This window comes from Erithacus rubecula (genome assembly GCF_903797595.1).
Source record: "Erithacus rubecula genome assembly, chromosome: 13".
NCBI classification, from domain to species: domain Eukaryota; kingdom Metazoa; phylum Chordata; class Aves; order Passeriformes; family Muscicapidae; genus Erithacus; species Erithacus rubecula.
The window spans coordinates 2,192,803-2,211,959 of record NC_136665.1 but is presented as its reverse complement, the minus strand read 5'-3'; the positions used below and the strand labels follow the sequence as shown (position 1 = coordinate 2,211,959).

Genomic DNA, 19,157 nt, shown 5'->3' with positions numbered 1-19,157 from the left:
GTGAAATTAAACAAACTGCTCATTTCAAGCCTGTTAAATGCACAGTTTAAGAGCTAAGCCCTGAATTTGTAAAGCTTTGCAAGACTGTTCAATGGTTTGCACAGAACAGCCAGCAAGGAAGTCATGAAACCCAACACCAGTTAAAAGGAGGCCAAGACTAAAATCCAGCTTAACAAAGAGTGATAAATCACAGCTAAGGACACTCAGGCCATAAGGATCCCAAAACACAAATGTATCTTAACTGAAATGGGCCAGCCTTCACAAAACCCTTCAGAACATCTAAAAAGTTAGTAAGTCAATGTTCAACAACACTGGAAATAAGAGTAAGATGGCAAAGATCAATTCCTGATGCAGTTCCCATTAAAATAAAGAAATAAATACATAGAACCATTTACAAGTCAGCTACGTGCTCTGTGCCTCATTCCTGACCAGATTTTTCAAATGGGTGCAGAAAAAACAAAAGCTGGCCTGCTCTCTTCAGCCTCTAGAATTTCAAGGGAAAGAATACAGGCATATGTTAGGGTCAGGGGCCAGGCCCCTTGGAAAGGGACACAGGATTCATTGCAGCACTTAAAACTACAGGAATGTTCCCTTTAGGTATCAGAATTTGTTTTAAGAGGAGCACATTTTCAGTTCCCACTCTTGTCTCTTTAAACTCCTATCTGTCATCATAATATCAGAGCATTATTTTAGTTATGGATGTGAATCATCCATCATGAGACTCGATGCACACTACCTGATCAGATAAAATAAAATTAACTCACAAAAATAACAAAAGGGAGCCTTGGATTTTCTCAGGCAGGAAAACAAAAGTCTCCAAAAAGCCTTTTAATACTCTACCTTAAAATTTGAAGGCTAAAAATTGAAAATATAAAATCTCAAATCAATGCCTTAGTGATTCTAAGAACAAGAAAGAATCATCTGTGATGAAGTGGTGTTGCTGCCTTGCACATTCATCCCAACCTTCCATCAGATTGCTCTGCTTTGGAGGAGCTGGGGGTCTTTAGCTGCTCTGGATTGATTGTTTTGAAAGAAGTGTATTTCCCAGAGGAGAGGTGACAGGAAATACAAGCTTACCTAACAGGTATCCGGGAGACAGACTCCCGCATCCGCCTCATTGTCAAGGGAGGTAGTGCAGGGACACCACTGTCACTGATATTTGAATTTGGGAACAATCTGAAATATCAACACAAACAATTACAACTTCAACTGCTACACTACCTCCTGTACAATGCTCTTGAAAGCTGAAATTTTAACGGGTTGTCTCTTTGCAGCATGATTAACTTCATGAACACATTCCTATCTTGACATCATGTTTTTCCTGTGTACAACTGAAACTTCTGCCTTCAGAGTCCCAAAGAAAAGTTCCACGAGTTTTTTCAAAACTTGACAGCCAAAATCATTTTATATCAGACTTCAGATTTTCCTGAAAGGGTCCTTGACACAGTTAAGTTCTACTAAAGTCAGGTAGCACCAAGTGGCACAAGTCATCCTGCACCATGAGAAAATGCAGAACTACATGACCAAGCTATAAAAAAATACAACCACTAAGACACACAAAAACAATCATAGGCTTTACTTTTGCATGAAAGGACTTCTAACATAGTAATTTTCAACTTTTTGTAATTGGTATTAGGAAAGTACTATCCTCCATCTGTTTTCTCACCATTCACCATTTTCACCACTGTCAGAAGCTGAAGTGATAGAACACTAATGTTTCCAACAGCTAAAATTGAACTGAATCATGGCCTGGTTTATTCCTAACCTGTGTTGTGTGAGAGGAATTGCTGTCCCCCTGTTCAAAAGAGAGCATTGGAGCAACTGCCTGGTCATTCAAGGTGTTTGCTTGCTTGTCCCAGAATATTAAAATCCAGAGCAAGATCAAAATGCAGTTGATGTGCATGGCCTTTCCCCTGGGAACAGACACTCATTGCTGGCTGTTCCTGAGCTCACAATTCTGCACACTGATCAATTTGCCTTCCCAACAAGCCCAAAAAGCATCTCTGTGATCAGAGACACAAAAGCAGAACTGCAGCTGCCATAAAAAGGAGCAGTCCTTACAAGAGCTGCCTGATGTTGCTCCAGTCAACACACATGGTTGGCACCTTGGTGCTGCAGTGCTCGTGGAATTTGTAGCCACATGTCTGGCAGCGGAAGCCATTGAGCAGGAACTTCTGGCAGATGTCACAGAAGGCAAGCTTCAGAAACGTCTTCCGAGCCTGGAAAACACAGCAAGTGATTCATCCCAGCTAATTAGCTCTTCATTAACTGACATTTGCATCTTCAGAGCCCGACAGAAATAAACAACCATGCTAAAATGCTACCAGAGCCCTCAGGTAGCTACTGAGCTTAAAACCACACTCAAATACTCTAGCATGGATTTCCAGTTTCAGTTTAGAAACACTGAAGGTTTTATTTACAAAAAAAAGAACCAAACAAGGGGGGAAAAAAAGACAATATATGTTTTCTGTCAAGTGCAAAAGCAGTCTTTATGCTCAGCAAGGTGATAGAGCTGTGAGAACCAAGAATTGGGGCTTTTGTTTGTTTTCAGTAGAACCAAAGACGTGAAAGGATCAGACTGGAAGGCTCACGTCTTTTTTTTTTATTTGGCAAAACTCTCAGTGTTTATGACGAACCAGTAATATCCCTTGCATGAGAAATAAATTCCTTAGTAATCAAAATAATCTAAGGAATTTCTACTTTTTTTAATGGCAGCCTACTTTGGCTTTTTAAAAGCTTCTGAAGTATGAAAAAGTATTAAAATGAACCAAAGGGTTTCTTCCTCCAGAACCTACTGCAGAGGAAAGCTCCAAACTTCAGCTTCTTCCAGATCTGGAGAAAAATATTCATTTTCTGCTGACCAACTGCAGATGATATTTTCTGTAGTTTTTTAAAATGCAATGTACAAGTAAAGCAACTTTCAGGTTTTGTAAATCAATCCTAACCTTTCTAATGGATGTAAATGACAATCCTTTAGGATTTAGGATTGCCACAATGTATTTCTAGAACAAAACAAAAAAAAAGCTAAAATATGGGAACAGAGTTTCTTCCCAGGGAGAAAACAGCAATGCAAGGTAAAACTGTTAGAGCTGGGCATTAATCAATTTGGAAAAAAAAAAAAAAAAAAAAAAAAAGCATTTAAAACAATTTTTAAAAATTAAAAAACCCACAAAGTACAAAACCACCCTCTACTTATTTGTTTTGCATGGAATAAATAATCCCTTTTTGAGAAGGAATTACAAAGTAAAGCCTTTCATTCCCCCACAGAACACTGTCAAATTACAAGGCAGCATCAGTTCACAAAATATCATGACCTGCAGAATTAACAGCAGCTCTGAATATCCAGGACAAATAATAAATATTGGACCATCAGTCCAATAAAGCTGCTGAACTTATCCAGCCTTTTGTAAGTGATGAGGCAGAGACAGAAAATGCAAATTTTCTCCCTTTTCTGGACTTTAAAGACATAGGTATCTTACCACAACAGTTCCAGACACAGGTATTGACATAAAATAAAATCATCAGACCTGTGAAGAATGTGAGCTTTGACACCTGGGCATACAATTCTTGCATTTCACTGCAAACTGGTGCTTAGGGAATGTAATTTGTGGGGAGCAGGGGTGAAGAAATCAACCATGACTTTTGAAAATCCCTGTGCCCAGAAACCCAAAATAGCCAAAACATTCTTTGGCCAAATCTGTGGTTCAACTGATGCAATTGACAGGAGAATGCAGAGCAGGAAAAGCTTACAAAGTTGTGTGTGGTGAGAGGGACGTGGTCAAGGAAATCCACTCGCAGCTCCTCCCCAATCAGGGAGGCAGCATCTGTGTTCCAATCCAAACGCACTTTCTTTCTGAAGGACAAAACGGGGACAACAAAATCACTCTGGAGATAAGTCTGGCCTCATCAACAGGCATGCTTTGTGAGTTCTACTGAGTAAAATGAAAACAAATACCGAAAAAAAGCATGGCTAACCTCTTACAGTGAGCTAGATAGATCTCCCTCAAAAAAATTAGAAGCAATTTGGAACACACTGCAAGTCACATCTCTTTCTGCTCATTTTTTAACATGTCATTTATAAATAAAATATTTGACAGAAAGCACCTGGAACCTTCAATGGAGTCACAGACATACCCTTATAAATATAACAGAGATCACGAGTGCCAGACTCAGTGACACAAAAGCCATTATCAGGTGCTTGGGCACTGGCTGGTGACCCCAGAATGGCCTCAGCTGCTCAGAGATGTAACGCCACAAAGCTCCCTGCAGCCTCAGGCATTTAAGCCCAAGCCTTAGGAGGTGTGAAGTTTAGTGCATTAGCATGAGATACATTATCCATGAGATACCTTCACTCCCTCAGCTTGTAAAATAATCATTTGGTGTTTAATAGCAGCAACCTACAGAAAAAGATGAACTATCTGAAGTGGGATTGAAATCAAAACATTGGGAAGTTGCAGAGGGATGCAGGCCCTGACACTGAGCACACAGAACCGTTCAGGGAAGTGGGCTAAGAATCACTGACACTGAATTTACCAACTGCAAAGGCAGCACAGAAATGCACCTCAAATATGAAGGAAGGCATCACTTCATCTAGACTATGGTAACACACCCACTGAGGGGCTGCAAGCACTGGAATCCCTTTATTTTAAATATTTTCAAAATTTTGCTTCAAACAAAAATGAAATTGCCAATACTCGGGAAGCTGACAGAGTCACCCTGTAAGAGGGCAAAGAAAGCAACAGAGTGCTCACAACCAAACTGCTCTAAAAGAAATTATCCAGAGGAGAAGAAAACCTTCCTGCTGCTATTCCAAACCCAAATTTTCACATTCTGTGGGAGGAAGTTTCACTCTCACCCTTTTGGTTCAGCAAGAAGTCGGAAAACTGCACAGCATTCTGGCTGCAGACCTCTGACCTTCAGTGCCTTCATCAGACAGTCGTGCAGGGTCATCCCATTCCGCACATTCACCTGGGACCAAAGGGAAAAACAAAACAGGCACAGTTTCTTTATCTCTTCCAAGAGTGGAAGATCATTTTCTCATTTTCTTTACAAGTTCCAAGAAAACTGCAATTGTTGTGCAAAGGATATTGTGAATCTGTTTTATAACTTTTCAGTTTCTCACACTGACTGAGTTTCTATGAAACAGGATTTTACACAAGTAGGCAGCCTACAGAAGGAATAGAAATGCAGGCAAATGGAGTTACCTCAAGTAGAGAAAAAGGGCTTAATTTAGATTTTAGGGAACTCGGTGTAAGACTATTATTAGTTGCCCTCAGCTCCAAGAAACTGAACAGAAACGTTCCCTCAAAAAGTTTCACTTCAGCTTTAACCCCTACACTTCACTGTGGGCATCCAAGGGAGGAAAATGACAGCAGTGTCACACAGCCACCCCAACAATGACTTTCAACGTGCAGCTGAAAACACAGCTAGAGCAGACATGTACAAGTCAAGACATCCTCTAAAGCCCAGTGCTGAGCATCACTTAACCACAGCACGGCCTGTGCAGATGCCAGGGGGCAGCAGAGCTGGCTGCACTCACCACGGTGCGCTGCTTGTTGGGCAGGAACACGCGGATGGTGTTGCTGGTTTTGGACGTGTCCGAGATCTTGCCGTCGTCGGAGGCGCGGCGCTGGTACCCGAACTGCTGCACGATGGTGGGGGAGATGCAGTTGGGGCCGTCAAACACCGAGTCCTTCAGTCCAAACCCGTTGCTGATGGTCTTCCAGGCTCCCTGGATGTGCTCCATTGTGCAGCCTGGGGGAGACTGGCAGGGTCAGTTCCTTCGCTCTCCTGACCTCAGCCTCTTTTGCACTGCCTTGTGATGTGACCGACCTACACATGCAGGGTTACAGCTCACCCACAGGGCATGAGGAACAGATGTGACAGATGTGAAACTCCTCCCACTGCACCTCAGGCTCACAGAAGCACTCCACCATCAGCTCAATCCACATCAGTAGTGTCTGAGGCCTTCCAGAAAGGTGGTCAGATTGCAGAATCAGAGAACAGCCTGGACTGGATCATCACTGCAGCCCCTGGCCCTGCCAGACACCCCAGCAATCCCACCCTGAGCACCCCTGGAGGGCTGTTCCTGCAGCTCTGCAGCCTCAGGGCTGTGCCCATTCCCTGGGGAGCCTGGGCAGTGCCAGCACCCTCTGGGGTAGAACCTTTCCCTGATCCCCAACCTGACCCTCCCCAGGTCACAAGGGTAAAAGAGTTCTGCAGGAGGCCAGCACAACAGTCCTGAAAAACAGATATGCCATACAAGCATTAGCCCAGACTGCTAAGAAAAGAGACTCAACAGGAATTACAATAAAAAGAATTAAGGAATCTATTTTGATAACTGATTTTGAGGTTTTGATTTTTTGGGTTTCGTTTAAGTAGTGTGAAACAACAAAAAAAATTCTCAACCCTCACACCTGCTATGCTCAGTCATATTTCAGCATAAATAAAGCCTGGGAGAATTGGGATTGTTCAATCTGGGAAAGAAAAGGGTCCAGGGTGACCCAACTGAAACCCTCCAGTACCTGAAGGGGGCCAACAAGAAAGATGGAGAGGGATTATTTACAATTAACAGGACACAAGGAATGGCTTCAAACTGACAGAGTAAGTTTAGATGAGATACTGGGATGGAATTGTTCCCTGGGCAGTGCCCCAGGCCGGGGTGGACACTGGGGCTGGAGCAGCCTGGGACAGTGGGAGGTGTCCCTGCCATGGCAGGGGTGGCACTGGGTGGGCTCTGAGGTCCTTTCAACACAAATCATTTTATGATTTTACAGACAACTTCCAGCACAAGACACCAACAACCCCCTGTCCTGCACACTTACAAACCAGCACAGGTGTCTGCATGTGCAGGGACAAACAAAGGTATCACTGGATTTTTCCCTAGCTAGCCAAACTATAATGCAGCTTGAACTCTAAATTATACTCAAACATCTTCTTCAAAATTAGGCAAAACCAAAGTCTGTACTGAAATCAAATAACTTATTCAGAACACCCAACACTCCATGACTGAACACCTGTCAGCAGCTGTTCAAGTCTCATTTCATGTGTGGTCCTGCACCCCCAGTGTTGCAAATTATTTGAACCCTCCAATACATTTCCTCATGTTTATATCAGAGAAAAGCCAACAGTGTTTGTTTCACTTGGAAAGTTAAAACAATGGAATTCTTGGATAAAAAAAAAGATCTCCACTAATGTTGTGTCCATTCTGGGGTGCCCAGAAGGATAAGCTGAATTTCAGAGTGTTTTCCTTCAAAGCACAGCTCTGAAAGTAACTTTGGTCCAGACCTAAACCCAGGTCTGACCAGCAGCCAGAAAGAAAATATTAACAAGAAAGTTCCAGAGAAAGGTTTGGTTTAGGTGAAGTCATTACCACCATGTGCAAAGCCCAGAGCAGCTCAACCCTCAGCCTCAAAGGGAACTTCAGCCAGTTCCTGAATATCTCCTTCACTGACAAGGTACAGTCACAACAGATCCTCACCTTCCCTCCTGCCAATCCCTGTCCTTCCTTAACCAATTAGCTCTGCAGGTAAAACTGTCCAAAGGTTCAAAATATTTAAATGGAGTAATTTAATCATCTAACAGGATTGAGATACTTGATTTTTTAAATTTTTATATCTATGGCACCTAAATGACAAGAGTTTTATATTTGATGTAAAAAGGGAATAAGGAAGACACTGAGACATTTTGACAAATGAGAGATAAAATTGAGGAATACAACCAAGTTCACCACACATAAGCACCTGCAACATCTCACAATTCCTAGGCACCAGAAAGGTGAAAAACATGTTCATTTACAACACCCATATAATGTACATGGCAGCTAAAAGAGTAACCACTGAGATGGCAGCAATAAAAACTGAGATAAACTGTTAGATAGGAGGGGAAAGATGAAACCCAGAGAGCTTCTCTTAACTTATCCCCTATGGGAAACTCCTTTGTCTCAACCCTTCCAGGTAACAGATGAGACTAAACAAAAAAAGGAGGCTCAACTTGATTTTTCTGCTGAGCTAAGGAATAGCAGGACAGCCATCAAAAACCTCCTTGTTCCTACTGATATAAGCTGACAACTTATATCAACATTACAGTATTTGTATTTCATATTTTTATATGCTGCCAACATTTCCTGAAAAAATCCAGAGAAAGCAGGAAATGACAAAGAATTCAAACTTGCATTTTGACAAAGATAAGCTTCATACCCAGAAAGTGACTTCCCTGCTCTCAGGGCATGCTCTCTCCCCAACACTGCACACTGAAGCACAGCCCACCAGGGAAGATCACAGCATTGTATGCTAAGGTTGTTGCACACACAGAAAAACACAGACAGCAACTTATCAGCCTTCTGTAGATCCAAATGCCAGTTCTAGCTTGAATTAGGCATTTGCATCCTTCTCTCCCAGGATCTTTGCCTCAGTAAGTGCTGGACAGTCTCAGAAACTGGCATGTGTGGCCCAGCTCTCCCCTCCAGCAAGGCCCTGCTCTCTCTTGCCATCAGTGGGGTTCTGCCATCTCTTGGCTGAGGACTGAGTCCCAGGCAGTCCGGGTTTGCCCACAGATGTTGAGAGTTCTTTTCTAGAGAATGGATCACACACACACCATCCTCAGCTCTCCCTCCCCCCTAACCTGAGGGCACGCAAGGAGGAGCCAGCACTGAAGGGAAAAGAGGAGAGCAGAGGTCAGACCTGGCCCGGAGCTGACAAAAACCTGCCAAGTGGCCCGAGGGTGGAGGGGCAGGGGAGAAGAAAGGGAAGTTTAACAGATCTTCAGTCTCCTGGGGAGAGACAGGGAATCCCTGCTGGAAAGTTGCTAAACCTGCTCTGGCATCCACTGTACCAGGGCTTGCAGCTGGAAAGGTGGAGCTTGCTGAAGGAACCCAAACTGCCCTGCTGCTGACTCCTGCAGCCATTCACACACACCCTCTGAGGCTGCCAGAGGTTCCAAACACCTCTTCTGCCTGAGAACACTCAAATTCTGGCAGAGCATGGGCAGCCAGGTTCACTTCTCAAGCCTCATTCCAGATTATTATCATGGAAGAACAGACAGAAAAGCTGCTGCTTAGGAGGTGATTTCTGAATGACTTGCACCTTTCTCCTGCCCTCCAGTGCAAGGATAGCTGGCTTCAAATTGATATAATTACATCAAACACAAACCCATCAAATAGAGAACTCCAGCAGCTCACTGCATGCAGAGGTGTGAGAGAAGAGAATGAAGTGGCACAGAGCAGCTCAGAGCTGGCATAAGCACCGTGAATGGCACCAGCTGGCACTGCCCATGCACACAGCACCCCTGGCCCATCCAGAGCCCCGGATCGGCTCGGCAGCACACGGAGCAGGGAAACATCCCTGCACACAGGTCTGAGTGCACCTGAACAGGTCACTCACACCCGCCCTGCAAAGCCCTTAACCTGGGCCCTGGCAGAGATTTTATTCCCTGTGGCTATCTTGCTCCAAGCAGTAACCGATTAAAGGCATTTTTACTCACTACACTTATTTCCTCCAGCTCCCCCAACATCCAATTCACTCCAGTGAAAAGATGTCTGAAACTCTGTTCTACAGAGAAATATAATTAAAATAAAAGAGGAAAGATTTTACAATAATGCCTTCATAACTATATTCTTCTTAGGTTTGTATCTTCCAGAAAAACTAGCTTTTCTCTCTTTAAATTAATTACAAGCATATTTCTGAAACATAATCATTACCAGATACTGGATTTATGTTTATGCCATGCTCAAATAATCCACTGCCAGCTGGATGTTTTCATGTATATTTCTGAAAATTTTCTTTAAATCTTTTCTTCCTGCTGCTCATCACTTTCATGAAAATTACTTCAAACAGCCTTTCTCCAAACGACAAACTGCAACAGCTGCATTCAAAGAATAATTTAAGATATTAAAGTACATGAGTCCCCTTGCACATCCAGGACTGCTGGGAAACTGATACTGATTGGTTTCATACCAAATGTTCAGCCTAACCAGAAAAATAATGTCATTTACTGCTGCAAGTCCCCCCCTGTGACCAAGACTGCACTTTTCATTAGTGCTTTTTGCACACATTACAGATTCTGTAATGAATCACTGAATCAAGTATTAAACCAAAGCATGGAACAGCTCTGGAATGTGCACATCTGACAGGAACAAATTCCTGGAGATCAGTCACTCATATACAATCAATACATTCATGTCATTCATTCCAGTTCAAAAAGTATTGGAAGTTACTCTGAATTCTTCCATGAGCAGGACAAACTGCTGGTCTGAACTGTTCAAAATTTCAGTCTCCCTCCCTAAGAAATGCCAAAACTGGTACTGTATCAGGCTGGAAGCTCACATGTTACAAAGCTGAACTCTCACTCCAGAGTTCAGGTACTTTGTCCTTTCTTTTTTTCTGGAACAAACACCCAAAGCTTTTAAAAACACCTCAAAGCAGTTCCCCCTGCCAACACACACACATGCTGCCATTTTTATCCACACAAATTCATGGAATACACCTACAAAGAAGAGCACAGAACAAACTCCAGAACCCATTTCAAACTGAACACTTCTGTCACTAAATATAAGCTTGAAAAGCTGCTTAGAAATTAAGTTTTCATCTCTGACACAAAAAAACCCAATCATCCATTTAACTGTGGCCTTTTGTTCTCCCATATAGTAATTAATTCATCTAATATCGTTTGGGTGACCAACTACCTGGGAGAAAACAAAAAATTCTAACCAGACCAATCTCTTTTGTGATCTATAGCAGTATTTTTTAAAAGTAGCTTTTCAGAGCAGTAGAGGATAAATATGGACTCATTCCTCCACTAATAAATAAAGCCATGATCTATGGAAATATGAATGCAGGGCATCAGCTGATATCAGCCCAGGCAGATCCCTCTTACATCCACAAGGTTGGTTCTGTTCCTTCATGTGTCCTTCATTTTAAGAGATCAATGTCAAAACACAAACTCCTCCCTAAGACAACTGACAAAAATTAAAAATTAACAGAAGGAAATGTCAGTGGTCAGGAAAAAAAAACAAACAGAACAAAAAACAACTGAAGCGCATACAATTTCTGCCTCTGTTGTTCTGATCTTGGAAGAATCTTTTCTGCTCTTTTTCTTTATTTATCAGAAATGTTCTGCTTTTAGTCACTACTTCACCCTTCAGGAAAAAAACAACATTGGTTTTCCAACAAGTGTGCCCTACATTAAGGACATAAGCAATACAACTCTCAACCTGCTTGCAGACTTACTCATTTGCAAGATTAGTATCCTTTTATACTTAAAAGCAGCTGTCAGATTAAAACTCTGGCTAGTAAGCACAAACCAAGTCAGACTCCCTGGCTGCAGCAGGCTGTACTTTGGGCTCTGCTGAGCAGGAGTTTGTCACCAAAACAATCTGCACCTTTGGCCACCCTGAGCCTGCTCTCTGTTGGTTGTAGCAGCTCCAGGCTACTTTTCCCAGCCAATTCCCAGGAAGATCTGTTTGGTTTGTCCTTTCCACACAGATCATTCCCATGTCAGACACCCATTTCCACATGGTATTTCCATGAAATTCAAAGGTGGATCTCTGAGTTTCCCTACAAAACCACAATTCCTACATTAGAGAAACAGGAGCACTGAATCTAAAAGAGGGGCACAGAATCCAAAGCTTTGCCTTTCCCAAAGCAAAAAAGACCAATCCCAGGTAAAAAGAAAAACACAGCAGGTGCTTCTAATCAGTCAGAGTGCTTTTAAACTGGATTTACATACAGCTGCAGAGTTTATATGGATTCACAAACAAGTTTATGGAATTGATATTGAAATAGTAGGAAAGGGAAAAGCAAGCAAGGAAAGTGCTCATACATTCTGTTTTGCTTACAAAGCATCAAAACTCTGCCATGGAATAGAACTTCCACTTTTCTTTAGCATAGTATTTCATATTTTTTTTATCTAATGTGCTTTTAACATTATAAAGACTATTAAAGCTGAAGCTATGTTAAAGACATGCTCCTTTTTTAATTCGGGAAACTCAAACTCATTTCTGGAAACAAAAAGCACTCAACACTGATTTTTATAGCTGATTATATCAGAATCACATTATATGGCACTCCTGTCACTCAGACTTCTTGTTTCTGTGCCACAATGTTAAATTCTTCTCAGGAGAATCCTCCAAAGAGAGATTTACAGGGAGATCTCCCTAATGTGGACCTTGCACTGCAGACAGAAGTGGGACCACAAGTGTTTTGTTTTTCTTGATATGGTCAGAACACTCTGGACAAGCCTTTTTTGCCCCAAATCTCTCAACCAAATGCACATACCTTCCCAGCCATGTGCTTATTTGCATTCTGCACTGGCTCATGCCCCAATTGTTCCCAATCTGAAAGCCCCAAACTGTGTTTGCAGTTGCCTGGAACTCATCCACTTTACAGCAAGGATGAAAAAAAGTTACTCAAATGTCAGCAATCCACCAAATGCCCTTCCCACACGAGTTCTCAAGGAATAAACAAAAAAGTGACTGAGAACCTCAGCACAAAGAATGCCTGGCTCTGTCCTCCCTCGGCAGCGTGTAGGAAATGCAGCAACACTGGGGAGAGCAGCACTGGGCACCCCAGATTTAGAGCTTTGAGAGGGAACAGGATGAGAGGATTATGAAAGAAGCTGCTGGGATAGTGCTCAGAGAGCCTGCATGGTGCTGTTCAGCAGCACTGCAAAGCACCAGGCAATGCTGGACTATCTGTACATCCCTAGGGATGCACTGCCCCAGCCTGGCCCAGGGCCAGCTGCTCCCTGCCTTCAGCCAGGGCAGCCTGCAGCCAATAAACTGCTGCCATGAAACGTGGGCTCTGAGCCAGCCTGCAGTGCCACGTGGACATCAATAATGTCATCCCAAGAGCTTGGAAACATGGTCCAGACGGGCAGAGGGCAGGCCCTCGCTCCAAATGGCCTCCAGAGATCCTCTGGAGTAGATAACACCAAGGATTCTCCTCCTGTTTTACAACAAAATGCACCTGGAATAGCTGAAATATCCTTCCACAATATAATGCCTGGACTGCTGTAACTGCTTTATTTTCTTGGTTTGTATGCACCTGTATTCACCAAGAAACCTGAATAAAGCTGCAAATAAAAACGCAATGTGCTTAAAAATTTAAGACTGTATACAACAAAAAATACTCAAGATTATGTCAAACATTTACTGTCCCAAGAGCTTACAAAAGAAGTTATATTTCATTTTAATATTATCTTATTAAATACACCCATTAAATTACAGTTCTGGTTTGGGTGGGTTTTTATTTATTTAACAAAGTGCCCTACCAGCCTTTTTGTACCAGAGATAGAGTCTGAAGATAATGTCACAGACACAATTTACATTAGGTCTGGGTTATTCCCAACAGACCTGTAGTTGTGTGGAAAGGCAAATGCTGTTTGGAGAAGACAGGCAAATACCAAGAGCTGAAGTTCTAAACTGAGGAAGGGCTTTTCCCCTGCAAAGTAAATACCCAAGGAGACTGACTCAAGTAAGAGCTTAAGTTAAATACACACTTCTGATAAAGCAAATCCTGTAACAACTGTAGTTCCATATGGATTTTGGGGCATTTTTCAAAAAACAGAAAGTGAATTTTAGAGCAGTACAAGAATATAAGCACAGAGCTGGCCTGAGCTGTGTTTCCCTTTCTGAAGGAAAGGTCCAGGCATCTCCAAAGAAAGAATGGGGCAGGAGAAGGAGGACAGGAAAGATAACAAGAGAAAAACTATTATACCTTTCGTTTTCCTTTCAGCAAATGAAGTCCTATGACAAAAGGATGAAACACATCATCTGTGGAAGACAAAAAAAGCAGAAGATATTTACATTTTAATAGACAAACATATACATGCACTACACAGCAAATAAATTTTAAAATTACATTAATGATAAACTTATCATCCTTCTACATCCAGAGTTTTCAGTTTCCAGCCTTTCATTACTTCATGCAGCATTTCAGTGTAAGGAGACACTGAGTGCAGAACACCCAAATGTGACCCAGCTCAACACTATCTCATTCTTATTCCACAACAACAGAAAAATCTTTGAGCTAAAAACCCACTGAAGTAAAAATGAAATAGGAGTTCATTCTTTCATCACACGTCAGTTGCTCACTCAGACAAGCACCTTGCTGACTCACAAATGTTGACAAATCTTGGAGACAAAACAAACAAACAGTAACAAGCAGCCAAGCCTCCCAAGGCTCTCTGTATCTTGCATAAAAGCACCAACTGTAAAAGAATTCATAGGGAAGCTGAAGAAATCTTGATGGGATCATCCCCCACACAAAGCTTTCTCTCCTCCAGACCAAGAAGTCTCAGCTTTCTCATGTCTTTATAAGAAATGCAAGGATAAAATTAAGAAGAGATCTTATACTGCCAGCTCACTTTTGGTTAGGAGTATCCTCTCTCCTGAACAGAAGAGATAGGGGGAAAATTAAAATTAATAAACAAAAAGAAGCTGCAATGATTTTACCAAGACAGCAAACTCTCAAAGAACAACAGGAAACCAGATGAATGCCTTAGGACCTTCACCTTGAGCCATTTTCAATCATTTTAAAAGTAAAATCTACTGACAGTCTGAACTGTGACTTTACCTGCATAGACCTAGCACACCTGTCTCCAACAAACACAAAGGAATGTGGCATATAAAATACTGTAAATATACCTTCCATCATGGAAAAAGATATGCAGGGAGACTGGGGAGAAGGAAGGAATTCTGGTTTCTCACACCAGAAGAAAAGGTGAGATCTTTAGTTACAAGCAAATACAAGAGACAGTGAGTCACTGAGATGGATAATGTTACATGAAAAAGACGAGAGAAAACTGATGCAGAAATTTCATTTACAGAATGAAAACCCAAAGCATTTTTGCAGTAAAATCAGCAAGTAGAAAAAAAAATCTCATGCATAAACCAAAAAGAGATAGCACAGCATAAAACAAGTGTGATGGGCTGAAGCAGCAGGTGCAGTATTTCTATCTGCCACCAAAGCAATAGCTGTAAGGCAGGGAAGATGTCTTATTTTGCTTGACAGCTAGAGATAAAAGACAAAAAAAAAAATAAGTAAGAACATCTGCTAACAGAACTGGCAACAATGAAGGTTTAAAAAATAAAAGAGTTGCCAAAAAGCCCAGCTGTTACTGCAGATGTGAGATTCAATTAAACCTGACTAGAACTGTTCACCTAGGACAATGGCAGAGGCAAGTCAGAAGAAAATCCCTGTGTCCTGGAGAAGTCTCCTGCTTGCAGGATTTCCAGCTGAGATGCTCTGAGGAGTAGGAGAAGGAGCAAGGCCAGCAGGGGCCTGGGAAGGGAATGCTGAATCCACACAAGTTCATCACTCATCACACTCCACTGTCAAACCATTGCTCTGGAAAGCTTCTGCTCCAAATCTACTCCTAAACATAGAAAAATCCAGGACAACAGCTTGAGGTTTGGGTTTCAGTGCTGTCAATCACTTCTGAACTATAGATGCTGATGGTTTTAGAAAATACACCTTGTATTTGAGATAAGCAATCACAAATGTCACACATTTCAGCAGCCACACATCTCTGTGGTACCTGTGCCACTGAACCCCTCTGTCTCACTGTCAGGGCATTCCTGCTGTTTGCTCCAGTTTCCACTACAAATACTTGGGTAGATACAGCATTTTGGCAGTGCTTTGGCAGATAATTCACTCCCAGAAAAAAATTCCTATAGTGTGTAGGAACACAAAGTAAAATTTATTCAACATCAGCCTGGCCTTTCAGAAATTAGGACAAAACTTCATATTCCACTTATTCCTGGAGCACACTGTTAATCATCTTTAAAATTCACATTGTCTATTTAAAGTCTTCACATGAGAAACTGAAAAAGACAAAATAATCAACACACGAATCTACCCAAAATTTTAAAAAATAAAAACTCTGCCAGACATAAAATATGCAAACGCAAGTGAAAGAATCTCTTGTAGTCACAACTACAGTATTATTTATGCTGACAAAAGAAAAAAAAAAATCTTTTTCAGTGTAAGACAGTTTTAGTGTCAATCTACCCAATTTTACTGCAAGTTTTCTCCAGTGCATACAGCACTTTGTGACAGAAAATCATTCCAGGTACTGTCCTGTAATTCAACATCACAAGGGCGGATCTTACTGGAATAGGTAAAAATAGCAGCAGGGAACATGCCAAAGGACAGTCTTTCCACTGCAGGGGCAGTGCTTACATTGCAACATCAGCTGGCTCTCCTTTTATAACCTCAGCCCTGCCAGCCAGTACACAGGCAGCTGAAAAGGCTGCAGAAACTCAAGAGTAAGCTCTGCAGATTTCTGAGCTGAAATCAATGCCCTGCATCACTGTGACCCCCAAGCCTCTGCTGCAGCACTGTTAGTGCCTGGGTAAGCTTTCTACCTGCCCCAAAGTGCACAGCACAGAGGGATGATGTCACTCAGAATTCAGCGTGTTTCTTGTCAAATGTCAGCATGAAATTAGAGGCTTGCACACCCTGTTGCTCCTTTTGGCTGCAGCACACTGGAAGCTCCTCCATTTACTCCATTCTCTGCCAACCACGCAACCCATCCTCTAAAGAATTCCTTTTATCCCATTTCTGCAGGCCAACCGGTCTGGAATAACCCCTCCCCACTACTAAGCACTGAACTCAAAAAGAGTTTTTCCATGTTTCCACACAAAGATAACAACCATCCCAACCTGAGCATTCAAAGTGATCAAACAAAGGCAGAAATGTTGTTTTACCAGAAGAGACTCTGCTCCATAGCCAGCAGCTTGGCTTGCAGGTGACCAAAAGTGCTTAGCTTTCTAATTAGGCACCAAGGAAAGCTGCACCCTCCCATCTCAACACCACAAACAGGTTCCTGCCTGCTCACCCTCCAGATGGGGATTGATTGGATACAGCTTCCCAAAGCTATTGGAGGGAATGAAAGCTTGGGAAAAGCAGGCACTCACTGAGCTGGCACAGGTGCTCTCACTCTTTTCTGCCTCCATCTAAGAAAAACTGACTGATCATCAACATATTTGCCTCTCCTTAAATCTGCAAGTCATGGAATAATCAGAGGTGTTCATTATTTGCACACAGTGGCCCCAGTACTGTGTGTTTATATTAAAAATTAAGCATCAGATTCATGCAAGTTCAAGAGTAAAGAGAGTCCAGACACACTTTTAATGCATGAATTTTATAATTCAAGTTTCACCAAAAAACCCCTAACACATCAAATTACAACAGAAATACATAAGAACTGAAAAAATATTTTAATGGGGGTATGCAATACATTAATCTGAAGTAATCAAACTCTATCAGAAATCATCAAAATAAGGAAAATACTAACTCAACAACAGTTTTGGAATTAACAATTACTAGATAAATTCTGAACTTCAGGAATTGAAAAAAAAAGATCTTGACTGTGAAGGTGGAGATACATCCTGTGCCATAAATATGGGCAACTTTCAAAGAAACTTTAGAACAAAGTTTCTAAAGTAAAGTTTAAACAACCTCAAGTTCCCATGTATCAAAATACACTTTTCCAAGTGAAAGCTGCAGTGGTAATTACAGGCACTCTTACCTCCACATTAAGTGGAATTAAAATCCACTTTACTTTCTCTTTTACAAGAGACTTTTAATAGTGTACTTTCTATGGTAATGATTTGGAAACAATATAAATAGCATTTTTTGGGTAGCAATAAATTAGGAATTTAAAAAAAATTGAAGTGTGATTAACCAGTATTTTTTCTTCTCAGTAACACTTCCAGTCCAATGGTCCCCTCTGCAACTGCTCTGAAGGATTTTCTCAGTGTTCTTACATTTCTGCAACAATTCCATGCAAACAAAAGGGAGCACACACATCTTCACCTGCCTCACCACCATCCTTCAGTTTCACCAAAAAACGTTCTTATACACATTCTACACAAAATTCTTACACACAAAAAACATTTCTTATACACTAAGAAAATCTTGATAAATCTGAATAAAAAAAAAAAAATAATGATAATTTAGTTATCTCTGCCACAGGTAGCAAGTGAGTGAAAGAGTGGTGCCTTTTGTGGTGTGCCAACAGACTGAAAAAACACTATAAAATACTGAAAGTATGACCAGACTTTGAGCAAACACTCTTAATTGGCTGAGAACAAGAAAGAGGAATATGCAAAAGCCAGCACAAATTACTGGTAGAGCTGACAGGGACATACACTGGAGGCAAACTAAAAGACATTACAGATGAAGAAAAAGGGAAATTGGTCGTTTGTTAAAATATTTCAATTTATACCTTAAATGTTTTCCCCTACAAAAGCATTATGGACATCTTTCTTCTAGTTCTGCACTATCCTGCATCTCCCTCCTGGTAATCTCCCAGCTCAGTGTTCCAGAAATCCCCCCTTTCAGAACTCCAGCTTGTTCTACGGCGAAAAAAATTTATGTAACAGAAGACTACAATGGGGGCTGCAAGCCATTTCTGAAAGGCTGAACCTCTGAGCCAGCTTTAATTAATCTGGTTAACCCCACGCCACACCCAGCTGCGAGTCAGGGAAGCAACCTCCCTGTGCCTGTGAACTAAAAATACACCAGTGGCTCAAGGGCTGCGGGACCCTACGTGTGCGCATCGGAATGCCCCAGCACGAACGCCCTTTGTCAGCTGCTCCCGGGGGCAAAGCACACAGCGGGGCAGCCTGAGAGGGAGCAGCAGGGAAACTGCAGCACCCAGCCATGGAGCCCTGCAGAGCCCGGGGTCCCACCGGCAGAGCCCAGCACACACAGCACAGGCACAGATGATTTGCAAGGCGATTCTCCAGCTCTTTAGGCTGAAGTGGAACAGCTCGGATTGAATTGTGCTGTTGCTCTGTCGCTGCTGCATCCAGGATGAGTTTGGAGCAGCACAGAGCTGCCACACCTGCACCTGCAAACAAACCCTGCGCTGGCCACCCTGCTGTGCCACGCAATTCCACAGATCTGCTGTTAAAAGTCTCCCACCCTCCAGAAGCAAAACACACAATTCAGTCACATGGACTACATATAAGGATACTTATGTAAACATGCTATTTATTAATTATCAGTTCTAATTCCTAGCTCTGAAAATGCTTCTCATTTACAAATGACTCCCGACCAGCGCTTTGTTTATCCTCATCTGCTGTGCATTTCAGTACACAAGATGACCATATTCTATTAAACTGTAAAAGGTCAGTACACACTGCTGCAATA

At 42.0% G+C, this 19,157-nt stretch overlaps 2 protein-coding genes across 6 annotated transcripts in view; both read right to left on the bottom strand.

Annotated features, from left to right (window-relative positions):
- The window catches only part of MKRN2OS (MKRN2 opposite strand), a gene marked incomplete at its 5' end in the record, with an annotated part of 68,487 nt that overhangs the window by 25,975 nt on the left and 23,355 nt on the right, over window positions 1-19,157 (bottom strand). The window lies entirely within an intron of this gene.
- The window catches only part of RAF1 (Raf-1 proto-oncogene, serine/threonine kinase), a 37,124-nt gene that overhangs the window by 13,531 nt on the left and 4,436 nt on the right, over window positions 1-19,157 (bottom strand). For 3 of the 5 annotated variants that reach the window (XM_079316771.1, XM_079316770.1, XM_079316772.1), the window contains exons 2-7: window positions 13,713-13,768; window positions 5,540-5,754; window positions 4,856-4,968; window positions 3,751-3,853; window positions 2,062-2,219; window positions 1,078-1,176 (exon numbers count right to left, since the gene is read on the bottom strand). In XM_079316771.1, the coding sequence (XP_079172897.1) occupies window positions 1,078-1,176; window positions 2,062-2,219; window positions 3,751-3,853; window positions 4,856-4,968; window positions 5,540-5,746 (680 nt within the window). In that variant the 5' untranslated portion in view covers window positions 5,747-5,754; window positions 13,713-13,768. The remainder of the gene's footprint in view (window positions 1-1,077; window positions 1,177-2,061; window positions 2,220-3,750; window positions 3,854-4,855; window positions 4,969-5,539; window positions 5,755-13,712; window positions 13,769-19,157) is intronic. The other 2 variants (XM_079316773.1, XM_079316774.1) reach the window with 1 other exon arrangement.